The 14,670-nt window shown below is 40.9% G+C and overlaps 1 protein-coding gene across 2 annotated transcripts in view; it reads right to left on the bottom strand.

Annotated features, from left to right (window-relative positions):
• The window catches only part of VAV3 (vav guanine nucleotide exchange factor 3), a 433,329-nt gene that overhangs the window by 152,476 nt on the left and 266,183 nt on the right, over nucleotides 1–14,670 (bottom strand). For both annotated transcript variants that reach the window (XM_027536347.1, XM_027536346.1), the window contains exons 16-17: nucleotides 7,526–7,627; nucleotides 7,118–7,218 (exon numbers count right to left, since the gene is read on the bottom strand). In XM_027536347.1, the coding sequence (XP_027392148.1) occupies nucleotides 7,118–7,218; nucleotides 7,526–7,627 (203 nt within the window). The remainder of the gene's footprint in view (nucleotides 1–7,117; nucleotides 7,219–7,525; nucleotides 7,628–14,670) is intronic.

Below are 14,670 nucleotides of genomic sequence, written 5' to 3'. Positions count from 1 at the left end.
CTAATTTATATAAAAGACTTTAAATAATGTTAAATAGAACCAAAGTCATTTTTTGGTTATGAAATCAATGATTAAACTTCAGTTTATGTGAAAGTCATGTGATAAAATGCCTAGTGGTAGAAGGATAAAATAAAATTATATTCTAAAATTTATCTCATGATAAAACACTGCAGTGTGCTGTGCTTAGTCGCTCAGTTGTGTCTGACTATTTGTGACTCTATGGACTGTAGCCACCAGGCTCCTCTGTCCGTGGGGATTCTCTAGGCAAGAATACTAGAGTGGGTTGCCATGCCCTGGTTCAGGGGATCTTCACAATCCAGGGATTGAAGCCAGATCTGCCGCATTGCAGGCAGATTCTTAACCATCTGAACCACCAGGGATGCCCAAGAATACTGGAGTGGGTAGCTTACCCCATTTCTCCAGGGGATCTTCCTGACCCAGGAAACAAACTAGGGTCTCCTGCACTGCAGTGGATTCTTCACCAGCTAAGTTAGCAGGGAAGCCCAAATACTGCAATACTATTTATAAAAGAGCTATTTCAGATGGCAATTTGGGGTGCAGGTTCTAGGTAACAATCTTGCAGGTTTAAGCCATGATGACACCAAGGCTACTTTTAGGGATGGCTGCAGCAGCAGCAGCAACCTGGCCTAGATAAAAGAGTGATTAAACAGATAAGCAAATGGGGATCTGCTTCAGTTAAATATTAGAGCATCTGAGGCTTGCATTCCCCCTAAAGGAAAAGACGAATTAAACCAAAGTCATCTGCTCCATCAATATTTGCCTTCCAATGTTACTTTCTTTGTTTAAAACAAGAGAATGTAAAGCAAGCCATGTTGATCAACATCAAGTTAAGAAGGGGACAAGAGGAGTTTAGCCATATACTGCAACAAGGGAAACACACAAAGGCCCCCAAAGGTTGCATCTAGGGCTAGACCTGCATGGTAGCATACTGTGAGAAAGAAACGCCACTCTAGAATTACATCAGTTTTGCAGTGACTTGTTGAGAAAGTCTCACACAATGGAGTTCATACTTATTCATTATTAAGGTTGGAAAGTTTTGGCAGCACACCTCAGAATCTATGTATGTGTTGATCTGAGGTTGCCATGGTGAATGTGAAGAAGTCAACTCAAGTTCAGCAAAAAAAGAGATTAGAACTGCCTTCTCTTTATATCTATGCAAATCCTCAAATGTTAAGACATACACTAATCACCCAACCTTCAAATTTGTTTCCAAGTCGTACAGTTTGTCTTAGAAAAAAAATAAACTTAAAGGACCCTTTTAAACACTTGAAATGTACTTGAGTTAATAATCTATCATAGTCAAATATTAATACGAATGAATTACTTTTAGAAATGAACTGCATTTTTGCCAACTAACTATTATTTTGAGGATGAATGAAGACTACACAAATTTAAGGGATATAGAGTATGAAATATAAAAGGTTTCTGAACCTAGGGAAGACAACATCCAAAGAAGACATAATTTCCACAGACACAAAAAAAGAAGCGTCTAAGAGCTATTTCAAATGCTTAATGGTTAGTATCTTTACCACATCCAACACTATCAAGGATTGTAGTTCGGTTAAAATATTCCTATTTAGGAAGGAGTAACAACATGATGGTCAACACCTTGACTTTGGATGGATATTAAAGGATAGATACAAAAGATGAGAAACACATTCCCTATGGTGAATGTGCATTTCCTTTCTACTAAAGGAAATAACAAGGGGAGGAGGGAATTCTCTGACAGTCCAGTGGTTAGGACACCGCAAATTCACTGCCGAGGGTCTGGGAACAAGATCCCATAAGCCACATGATATGGTCAAGATAAAATAGAATAAAATGCTACAAACTTTCATTAAAAAAAAGGCTGATTAGAGGATGGGTACTCATTGTGAAAAACTCTTAAAAAATAAAATTAAAAATAAAATGGTCAGAGACAATAGTGCTCACCAAAAAGTTCATGGGTTCCACTACTTGTCCAGCTTCCCTTGTAATTAAGTTGAGGCCATGTGACTGGTTTTAACCAATGGACTTCTAATGCTAAAAAATGGAATTGCTCACTTCCAGTTCAAAGGTCTTAAAAGCAGCAAGCCCAGGAGTCACATGTTGAATTCACGGTCATAAGATGGAACTAGCTTGGATCCCTAAGCCATTACTTATAAGGCAAGGACCCACAACAAATACCACATGTGTGAAAAACAAACTTTTATGTGTTTAAACCATTGGGATTTGGGGTTTTTGGTTGCCACGATACAGCCTAACCTTGGCAAAGACATAAAACCGATATACAAACTAATTAGAGAACAATTTTTTTTTAAGATAAGAGAACAATTTAATACAGACAACTATTAGATGGGTAGAGTAAGGTTAAAAGATTGGCAGAGATTGGAGAGGAAGTATTAATAAAAGAGGGTAATCTTGGAACTGTAGGGAGAAAATGGAGCACATTTCAGGGAGAGGAAACACTAAGAGCCAAGCAAAAATTCTAAAAATTGGGACCAAATGGAACAGGAAGTAAATTCCTCCAGAAATAGAGATATTTTTGTCATTAGGTGTCCCATGAGCCTGGTTGTCTTCTTGCTACTTATTAACCTAATCCAATGTCCCTTGTTAAAGGCTTAGTGATCAATGCTCAGGGTGTGAATATTAACTTGAATAAATACTATAAAGGAATGCAAAAGTCTACTCAGTTTTTCAGATCAGGTTTTTATTCCACTTATCCCACAATCACTCAAGCTCTAGTCTCTCCAAGGGTAGAACCAGGAATTGTCCAATCCCCTACAGCCTCTTACTTCTGCTTCTAAGACCACAGTGATTTTTAGGGCCCAGAAATCTTGGTATACTGCAGTTCTACTCATTATTCTATCTATCTGTTGGTCTACCCACCTACTTATCTATTCATCATGGTCTCCCAGAGATCAGAACATCAATTCAGCATAGTTCATATCAGAGAGAGGCTCACTGTCTAATTGAATTTTGAACATTATTCTGTGAGGAATAGAAGATATACTGAGAAAATAAGGGATACCTCAGCCTTGATTTTAATAAAGATCACGTTGCAAAGTGTATAGTGAAGGAAAACTAACAGCAGGGAGGAGATTTTGTAGTTAATCTATAGCAATACCATATACACAGATTTTCTAGAGACTGAGGAGGAGAACTAAGAAGAATAGGTAAGTGAATGAAGATGAGAGGCTGTTAAGTCAAGGCTGACCCCCAGCTTTGGGTGACTGTATGAGTGGTAGACCTTTAAGACAAAAAATAGGAGGAAGTTAGCAGTGATGACTACTGAGATTAGTTTTAGATATCTGAAACTGGAGGTCACTGCAGGATACCCAGGAAGGGATACATTAGAAGATGAAGATTTGGAATTCAAAGCTCAGGAGAGAGGCCTTAAGTGGACATGGAGCCTTATCTACCTGGGTTGCAGACTATGGATAATGCCAGAAAAATTAATCAGATATACAAAGGATGACTGAGGGGATGTGAAGAATGATTAACAGTGACAGATGATAGAGAAGAATCAAGTTGAATAAGGCCAGCAATGTGATGACCAGTGGAAATGTCAATTGCAAGGTGGAAGACTCTTTAGCTTTCATTTAGGCCCTTGGGTCATTTTGTACAACTTGTAACTCTTTCCAACTGACCACTCCCTTAGCTATAAACATGCCCAGTGTTGAATGAAAGGCTCCACTTTTTAAACTGTCTTCCAACCCAACTATATCCAACTTGTTTACAACAACTTAGCCATTCCTACTAGCCATGACTTTCTGAACCACAATGGATTCTTGAGTAACACTGAACCAAGTGGAATCTCTTGTCTCCTGAAGAGAATATGGACTATTAACCAATGAAGCCATAAAGCTCTATAAAACCGGGGGTCAATTCAAATCACCTATGATTTATTTTACAGAGAGACTTGGAATCTTTAAGTTTGCCTTAAATCAATACTATTCACTTGCTTTAAATTTGGTTGTTGGGATGATTTCTCCCAAAGTCAAGTTCTCTCCTCTGTACAAAAGCCCCATTCAAGTAAACCATGTCTCCAGCCTCTGATATGTCTCATCCTGCCTCCTGCCCTTCTCCCGTACACCCGTTTTGCTCCAATCACATCACTCATGGAAAATTAATTATACTCATGGAAAATTAATTGCAAGCAATTACTCCTGGCTGTCAAAACAAAGAACTGTGCAAAAACTTAAACCAATATTGGGAACTGGGTTTCTCTGCAGACTAGGAAACAGCCCATAAAGTCTAGTTTGCCCGTGTCCTCAAAATACCACCTATTTTACCACACACAGATCTGCCAAGCTCAAACTTAAAATCCACCCATGACTACAGCCTACACCAGAACAGGAAGGGGTGAGGCTGAGGAGAGGATGTCAGGAGACTTCCAACTTTCAGAGGGTATCTGTTTGGCAGTGAGGGAGAAAAGGCTGCTGAGGAACAGACCTCTTTATTTCTAAGGGCTACCCAGCAAATCCTAACCTGAAGGCAAAGAAAGGGAAGACTCTTCCATACCACTAATTACCTGACTGTGGGCACTCAGTGCCACCAGTCTCTTAAAAATCTTGGACAGGAAAGGACAGAAAGAGGAGAGAAAAAGAATGAGGACAAGATGTGAAAAACAGAAGGAGAATGGAGGGCAATTTAAGGATGCAGGCAAAGAATCAAGAGAACACAAGACTTATGTTCAAAACTCCAAGAAGTGCTATTTCCTGGTGGTCCAGTGGTTAAGAATCCACTATTCAGTGCAGGGGTATGCATTCCTTCCCAAAAAATAGCTTCTTATCATAACACCTTGGATGAAAATACTGAGTTTTCATTGTATCCAGGCACTTTGCTATGCATCAACATTATTTCATATGATCCCTACAATAATCCTCTAATTTCATTTTTACGGATGAATAAATGAGATGTTTACACACTTTCCCCAAGTTCATGCAGCTAGTTAAGAGCTGAGCCAGATTTTTAATCATCTCTGCTTGACTCACAACCATTCTCCTACACTATTCCCTTTAGACTGCAAGAACCTTGCCAACTATGGGATCACTTTCTACTCCTCATAGACTGAAACTCAGAAGACAGGGCTATGGGACTGACAAAAATCCACTCACCTACTATAAGCAAATAACATGTTAATTGTCCTCAAAGGGGATAAAGGACAGAACACATAAAGATGAAACCACAGAAATATTAAGTGATAAGCTGCATCGGGTAGGCAGTTAAATAGTAATAATGTGCTGGTGTGCTGCACGCACTGCACCCAGTCATATCTGACTCTCTGCGACCCCACGGACTGTACCCCACCAGCTGCCTCTGTCCATGGAATTTTCCAGGCAAGAATACTGGAGTGGGTCACGATTTCCTCTCCAGGGGATCTTTCTGACCCAGGGATTGAATCCCTGTCTCCTGTGCATCTCCTGCATGGCAGGCAGATTCTTTTAAGGACAGGACAGATAAAGATGGACCCACACACAAATATAAGTGATAAATTGCATCAGGTAGGCAATTAAAGGGCTTCCCTGGTAAAGAAACTGCCTGCCATGCAGGAGACCCTGGTTCAATTTCTGGGTCAGGAAGATCCCCTGGAGAAAGGATAGGCTAACCACTCCCGTATTCTAGGACTTCCCTGGTGGCTCAGATGGTAAAGAATATGCCAGCAATGTGGGAGTCCTGGGTTCAGTCCCTGGGTTGGGAAAATCCCCTGGAGGAGGGCATGGCAACACACCCAGCATTCTTGCCTGAAGAATCCCCATGGACAGAGGAGCCTGGTGGGCTACAGACCATGGTGCCTCAAAAAGTCAGACACAACTGAGCAACTACATACAGCACAGGCAATTAAATAATAATAAATGTATGTACTATTTCTATTTTATACCTTTGTAAACTGTTTCTGACCTTCAGAAACATTAGCAAGTGCTAATCTTGTCTCCTTTACCTACAGACCTTGAGCCAATTAACTGCATAAGCACAGTGACTCCCATCAGCACCTGGGCACTGCTCTTCTGAGGATGCAATCAGTCCAAGCAGGCAGGGCAGGCACAGTGCAGGTGCTCAACTAATGCCAGGCTCTTTCTCCAAGCACTGCCCAAGCCTGGCGTAGAGAGTGGCTCGAGGAGCCTCGCAAATACGTCTATAGAAGGAGCCGAATGAGAGGAATGCGCCGTGATCTCCATTTTCTAATAGGATTCACAAGTTTTGTATGATTGCCTATTTTCTGAACTGGGCTCTGAAATGAGCTATTATTCTCTGTTTCACTCTTCTTCACATTATCCAAAATAATTCAATGTCCACCTTTCCCTTTGGGAAAATCAAAGGTTGACACAGCTACCTTTTGAACTCAGGCTGTTAAAGATCCCTTTCTTCTGTTCAAAAAGTTTTACTGATTTTGAAAGGTCTTATTGATAAAACACAGAGAAACTCAGGGGAAAAGGACAAAGAGAAAGAAGAAGAAAGAGAAATAATAAAGAGGCCAGCAAAGAAAGAGAAGGAAAAGAGCCCAAGAGGGGCAGAGAGAGGCAAAAGGCTACTGAATGCATAATGGCCAACAGTGTTAGAAACTGTCTCAGGTTACAATCATGGAGCATTATTTTTAAAAACCAAGGGGAAAACATTTACACAAAATCCAAAGGATGTCCATTCTTTGTTAAAGGCTGGAAAATGACAATGTATTCAATTCATTAATTCATGAATTAGTCTGTGCACTGTTTACTCCTGGCAGCCTTAGCCTTTTGGAGATGAATATTTAAGAGAAAAGGGGAGAAATTCAAAAACCAAAGACAGAAAAAGAACCATTTTTTCCTGTTTTGTTTTCCAACTCTGTTTGTGTGCTGCAGCTATGTTTGTATAGTGTTGGCGAGATTTAGGGGAAGCGGGTGAATGGAACAGGTGGTAGGGAACCTCCCAAGTCCCTCTTGAAGCCCTCCGTCGCTCAGCTAGGTATAAAAGTCACAAGAATTTCAAACCATTTTCTAATTGTGCTCATAAACAATAGTGTCAAAAGCCGATATGTTATAATAAACACATATTTAGAGTAAATTAGGCCTTAATTATGTTGAGCAAGTTTTATGTTCTCATTAAAAGCCCAATCACAGCAATAAACATGACTTACCAGCGGAATTAACTCTGCTGCAATTGTCTACTCTTCCCAAACATTCTTTGTGTGCTCTGGCACCACACTTAACACACAAATAACCTTGAAAAAATGTTCCCCTGCAAGGGAAAATCAGAGAGTGATAGGTTAAAAGGTGCAAAATTCTGCCTCTAGAAAACCATTAGCGCCAGGAAGCAGAACAAGAGAACACAGCACTATGCAGGGTCCCCTTCAAGCCAATGGAGAGAACCTTCCTGGGTTCTGAAGGAACGGTCCAGGCACAAGGCCAAGGAAAGATCTGATGGATCCAAACTGGTAAGGCATATACCCATTAGAAAACATTCTGACTGGGACCCTAGGGAAGCCGAAACATTTGGCAGTTACACCAGTTCCTTTAAACTGAAAACCAAGACCACGCCAACTGACCTCAGGAGCATCTGGCAGACTCTGCAGGATGTAACCCGGGTGAAGGTGTGCATCTTGAACTCGTGGAAGTTGGAGTCTGCATAGTCTGGTCTTATGTTGGATCTAGACAAAAGGAAAGAGGTAACATCCTCAAGAAAGCTTCACAACACAGCATCAGTCTAAGTTCATCAATTTTACACTGGGTAGAGAGGTGATTCAGACAAACAGGCTATTAAATACACAATGTTTTTAAGCCAAATGCTTTGCATTAAAATAGGTACCAAAATCTGACTGTGTGAGAACCAGCAACATATAGACTGAAGCAACCGAATCCGGCTCAGAATTGCATGTTCCCAGGGAACTTTACAGACTGGCCACGTAGGTCAACCTGCCAGGAAAAACACAAAGCCTGAGGGATATTCACGCCGTGTGATGATTTCTTTTTTCTCTAGCCACATCACCAAAATAGAAACTAGCTGCAGGGGGCAGGAGGGAGGGGAAGGGGTGCTGCATTTCCACAGAGTTCCTGTCGAAATAGGTATGTGGATTATGTAATGATCTATAAAAGTGAATACAAATTTCCCAAAAGAGTTCAAACAAAGCATCAGTCTGATCATTAAAAATGTCTTCCTTAAAAACAACCCAGAGTTCTGGCAATCTAAATAAAAGGTAAACAAAATTACTTTATCATTTATATTCTCTGTATATTATACACATATGCAAAAAAAAAAAATACTAAGCGTACTGCAAAATGACATTCACTGTGCATTTACTCTGTGCCGATACTGTGATAAGACACAATGTGCTCATTACACCTCACTTAACCTTCACACCAATCCTAACTGTGTGGCACTAATCAATTCACTAGTTTACAAACAGGGAAATAGAGGCTTGCGTGCGTGCATCCGAAGTCGTTTCAGTTGTGTTTGGCTCTTTGCAACCCCATGGACTGTAGCCTGCCAAGCTCCTCTGTCCATAGGATTCTCCAGGCAAGAATACTGGAGTGGGTTGTCGTGCCCTCCTCCAGGGAATCTTTCCAACCCAAGGACTGAATTCATGTCTTGTATGTCTCCTGCACCGGCAGGCAGGTTCTTAACCACTAGCATCCCATGGGAAGCCCCAAAAAAAGTTTACACTAAAGGAAAAGGCAGAGCTGGGAACTCCAACCCAGGTCTGTGCTCTTAGCCACCAAAATTGTAGTGCAAGGAGGAATTCAACAGTATTCACCTTCATATAATTAGATTTTTGTGTTAATAAGTATATGGGAAACTGTTAAGTTTAGTCATTTCCAGAGGACTTTTTATATTATTCTTAATTTGTCCATGTTACCAAAGAAAGCAGAAAAATTATGAAAGGATAAATTAAAAATGAATACAGATCAGAGGGACCCCTAGAAAGCTAAGATGAGGCTGAGATGTTACATGATCTGCGAGACTGTAGGAAAAGTTTGAGATGAGCCAGGATTTCCCCTTTTATAGAACACAGCGACTCTCAAGCACACACAGCCTTGGCATAATGAAGCATAACACAGGCGGGCAACCAGGCATCAATCTCTGAGGTACCAGGAGAAGCCTTACGAAAAAACATTCACAAAGGCAATTGGAGTAGCAGGCAGTGATGCAGAAGTGTGAGCAAGGTCAGCCTTGCAATCCATCTGCTGAATATAACCGTGCTAAAAATGAAATCAAATATTAGTGCCATCTGGGATTTCTCTGCTCTGTGCTTCTGGCGACCTCACTTTTTAGGAAAGTGTTCCACTGCGTGCTGCAAAGGACGGCCATTTCCATGGAGGCATTTTTGTGTTGCTGATTAAAAATTACAGAGTGTTTCTTCAGGAAGGGAAACATTGAAGAAAAGAGAATGATCTAGAAACAAAATTCTTTTCACATTGTTTCTTGAGTCCATACAGCCAGGCATTGATATGAGCGTGGAAACCCGTTTCCTCAGCCAGGGAGGCCCATTGTCCACCTCTCTCTGAGCACCAAGGTGACGCAGTGATAGAAGAACTCTCAAACAGCAACTTCGGTCTGGCAAACTTGAAGAATTCATCAGCCTGGAGTTTCAGAATACAAGTAGGTCTCCTTCAGGCAGGAACTCAAGTAAATAGATACAAAATAGCTAAGAATTTAATTAATTTTAGAAGTCTACCTAGAACATCTTTCTCTTAGGGTCAGCCCAAGTCATATGTGTGTGTTGTGTGTGTGTGTGTTTACCATTTGCATTTAACATTTTCACCAACTAACTAGGAATAAGCTGACTTTTCAGAAGATAAAAGCTGAGAGCAAGATTACACTGAAAGGTTAAAAAGAAAAATCTTACATAAAGAAAAAAAATAGAAAATATTGTTGACAGTAGTTGCTGTAAGTTAAGCGAGACTTGAAGATGTATGGTAGAATGGTAGAAAGAACGGTTGGAAATTTGGGGCTAGTTTTTAACTTAACTGCATATTATTTTAAAATTTTTAAATCAAACACTAAAGAATAAAAGTTAACTCTATGACCCTGCTACTGAGGCACTACAGAATATAAAAGCATGGTTGAGAGCAGGAATCTGAAATCAGACCACCTGGGCTTACATCCTAACATGCAAATCACTAACAGGGTGACCTTGGGCAAGTTAACAGTACAAAGCAGGAATACTAATAAAATCAAACTCGGAAAGGAAGGCAACTTACGTGAAGTGCTTAGGACGTTGCCTAGCCCAGAGCTAGTGTTCAGTGAGTCTTGGCTCTAATTTATAAATTGCTGATTCTAATTCCACATAATAATGATGTAATCAGGACAATGCTTTTATGAGCCTTGGGACTGAATCTCTAGAGGGTCCCCATTCTCCTAGGAATTTCACTGCAGGACGGTTGTATGTTCAGTGTCCTTGGGACCAGGAATCCATATGTAATGATTTAAGCACATTAAGAAATAGGGTTACTCAGGAAAGGATACGTATGCAAAAAGTCCAGGGAATTAGATGAAGTCATATCAAACACCAACTAAAGATAAGAGAGATGTCAATACACATGGGGATGCAGAAACCAAAGACAGTAACTTAGCTGAATGGGAAAGCTGGAAAGGTAGGCTGAAGCAGAAGAGGATAAAGAAACATCAGGTTTATAGATGTGATAACACAAGGACAGAAATGATCAAAAGTAGAATGTATTGCTGCCGCTGCTGCTAAGTCACTTCAGTCGTGTCCAACTCTGTGTGACCCCATAGACGGCAGCCCGCCAGGCTCCCCCATCCCTGGGATTCTCCAGGCAAGAACACTGGAGTGGGTTGCCATTTCCTTCTCCAATGCATGAAAGTGAAAAGTGAAAGTGAAGTCACTCAGTCGTGTCTGACTCTTAGCGACCACATGGACTGCAGCCCACCAGGCTCCTCCATCCATGGGATTTTCCAGGCAAGAGTACTGGAGTGGGGTGCCATTGCCTTACACCTCTAATGTACCAGGCACAGTAATTGACTCTTCATATATTTTTTTCACATTTACTTCTCACAATAAACCTATGAAGTAGAGTGATTCATTCACTTCACACTTAAAAGCACCTACATGTAGACAGGCCCTGAAGCAGGAATAGAAAGAAGAGTCCCTGAGCTGGAGACCAGTGGGTGAAAAGGGGGGGATGTAGGAGTGAGCAAGAGTGGCTGGCAGGGCCAAGGAAAGAGTTGATGTCTTCAACAGGGATTGACGCCACATTTTCACTAAGTTGCTTCAGTCGTGTCTGACTCTTTGTGACCTTATGAACTGTAGCTCACCAGGCTCCTCTGCCCATGGGATTCTTCAGGCAAGAATACTGGAGTGGGTTGCCATTTCCATCTCCAGACATCACATTTAGTTGACCCCTCAAAATCTCTATGACTACTATGTAGAGAATTCCTTGCAGTGCAGCAAAAGTGGACAGAGCAAGCCCAAGTATGGGGTTGCGCTGACTGCAGATGAGAACTGGACTTGTAATAGGTCAGCTCACTTGCCTGGTCATACAGCTAGAGAAAAAGGATTCCATTTAAGTAACTTGCTTTGATATACTACAGTTTACTTATGAGAACTTGGGTGGAATCTCATAGATTCCATTTCTTTTGCTTCATTTCAGTTCAGTTCAGTTCAGTTGCTCAGTCGTGTCTGACTCTTTGCGATCCCATGAATCACAGTACGCAAGGCCTCCCTGTCCATCACCAACTCCTGGAGTTCACTCAAACTCATGTCCATCGAATCGGTGATGCCATCTAGCCATCTCATCCTCTGTCGTCCCCTTCTCCTCCTGCCCCCAATCCCTCCCAGCATCAGAGTCTTTTCCAATGAGTCAACTCTTTACATGAGGTGGCCAAAGTATTGGAGTTTCAGCTTTAGCATCAGTCCTTCCAATGAACACCCAGGACTGATCTCCTTTAGGATGGACTGGTTGGATCTCCTTGCAGTCCAAGGGACTCTCAAGAGTCTTCTCCAACACCACAGGTCAAAAACATCACTTCTTCGGCACTCATCTTTCTTTAGGGCCTACTATTAATACAAGTAGGCTTCCCTTGTTTAATCAGTTAATCAAATATTTATAGAGAAAGGCATACTGATGCTCTTGTGGCTCCTATAACCTTTCATGATCTTCTCTGACTGTCATCTTGTCCTCTGGCTCCATGTGGTAGCCAAGTTGAGGACCATACACCTCGCCTAGCCTGGGCAATCCTCTCCATCCTGCAGATCTGCATTTCAACCTCAGGCATCTCCAATGCAGCACACACAAAACTCAACCCCACACCTTTCCTAACATACCTGACTCTTTTAAAAAAAAAAATACAAAGCCTTGTTTGGAGGGCTGATCTTTAATAGATAACAGCAATGGAGCTGCTAAGTATGAAATCCTGATATAACACACCTGATCCCAATCAAATTCTGATTTCAGTCTATTACCATTCACTCCTTTCAGGAGAGAAACTCAAAGAGGCATAATGAATTTTTCCCTTTCCCTGACATTCTCTACATTTTCATTTTCTCTTAACCTCTCCTCTGCTCCAATTCCCTCTTCCCTGACACCCTGACCAACTTCGACTGATTCAACTTTAAAAATACTTCCTCTAAAATGCAGGTTCCATTCTCTCTTCTCACTTCCTAATTCAAATCCTCAGTATCTCCCAACTAAATTGTGACAATGACCTTCTTAATTATTCCATCTCCTACTTTCTCTATTTAAGGCCATCTTTCCTACTATTTCCAGAATCACTTTTAAGAATGAAAATATGATATGTCACTCCCTCCTTTGAATACATCTGCTGATTCCTAATGCCGATGGGGATAAAGATAAATCTTCTAACAATGGCATGAAGAGTTTTTAAGCTCTAGCGTTAGCTACCACTCACCTGCCCCTTCTTTCCCAAACACTCACAGTTCAGTTCAGTTCAGTCACTCAGTCGTGTCCAACTCTCTGCAACCCCATGAATCGCAGCACGCCAGGCCTCCCTGTCCATCACCAACTCCCAGAGTTCACTCAAACTCATGTCCATCGAGTTGGTGATGCCATCCAGCCATCTCATCCTCTGTCATCCCCTTTTCCTCCTGCCCCCAATCCCTTCCAGCATCAGAGTCTTTTCCAATGAGTCAACTCTTCACATGAGGTGGCCAAAGTACTGGAGTTTCAGCTTTAGCATCATTCCTTCCAAAGAACACCCAGGGCTGATCTCCTTGCAGTCCAAGGGACTCTAAAGAGTCTTCTCCAACACCACATTTCAAAAGCATTAATTCTGCAGCGCTCAGCTTTCTTCACAGTCCAACTCTTGCATCCATACATGACCACTGGAAAAACCATAGCCTTGACTAGACGGACCTTTGTTGGCAAAGTAATGTCTCTGCTTTTGAATATGCTATCTAGGCTGGTCATAACTTTCCTTCCAAGGAGTAAGAGTCTTTTAATTTCATGGCTGCAATCACCATCTGCAGTGATTTTGGAGCCCAAAAAAATAAAGTCTGACACTGCTTCCACTGTTTCCCCATCTATTTCCCATGAAGTGATGGGACCAGATGCCATGATCTTCGTTTTCTGAATGTTAAGCTTTAAACCAACTTTTTCATTCTCGTCTTTCACTTTCATCAAGAGGCTTTTTAGTTCCTCTTCACTTTCTGCCATAAGGGTGGTGTCATCTGCATATCTGAGGTGATTGATATTTCTCCCAGCAATCTTGATTCCACCTTGTGCTTCTTCCAGCCCAGAGTTTCTCATGGTGTACTCTGCATATAAGTTAAATAAGCAGGGTGACAATATACAGCTTGTATATTGTCCTAATATGTCCAAATATTTCCTATTTGGAACCAGTCTGTTGTGCCATGTCCAGTTCTAACTGTTGCTTCCTGACCTGCATATAGGTTTCTCAAGAGGCAGGTCAGGTGGTCTGGTATTCCCATCGCTTTCAGAATTTTCCACAGTTTATTGTGATCCACACAGTCAAAGGCTTTGTCATAGTCAATAAACAGAAATAGATGTTTTTCTGGAACTCTCTTGCTTTTTTGATGATCCAGCAGATGTTGGCAATTTGATTTCTGGTTCCTCTGCCTTTTCTAAAACCAGCTTGAACATCTGGAACAAGCCATACACTATAAACATGCAGATCTTATCCAATTTCTCAGTCATATTCTTGTCTATAATCCTGGATTTTATAATCCATTCACTCTAAATGTTTCCCCTAACTTATAACTGCTAATTTACCTGGTTACTAACTTAGGACCCGATTTTAAAAAACGAGACTCCTTTGAATATTTTCTTTGGGTCCACATGATTAAGATAGTGATTATCAGTATCATCTGGATTCTCAAAGTACTTTTTTGGTTTTCTAGTACAATATTACCTTGTATTCGAACCGCTAATTATCTGCTTCCAACAATCAGAAACCTGTTCAATGCTATTTATGTCTATATTACCAAGACTTAGCTCAATGTTTCCTATCTATATGTATTAAGCTTACAGCATTGAATAAATTAACAAATATTCCTATCTATATATTAAGTATTCTGCTACTTAAAGGGAAGAACTAAAAAAAGTAAAAGTATAGTTGTCATACCCTCAGAAAGATATCCACTGAGTTAGAGAAGCAAAAACTCATATCCATGAAATAACAAAACTTATAATTAAGGATCAAAAAAATAAAAAGCGGAAATCAATTAGTGGCTAAACAATAAGAGAAAATCAATAG

Source organism: Bos indicus x Bos taurus, chromosome 3, assembly GCF_003369695.1.
Source record: "Bos indicus x Bos taurus breed Angus x Brahman F1 hybrid chromosome 3, Bos_hybrid_MaternalHap_v2.0, whole genome shotgun sequence".
NCBI classification, from domain to species: Eukaryota; Metazoa; Chordata; class Mammalia; order Artiodactyla; family Bovidae; genus Bos; species Bos indicus x Bos taurus.
Note: the sequence above shows the minus strand (reverse complement) of the source record. Positions and strands in the feature narration are given on the sequence as shown.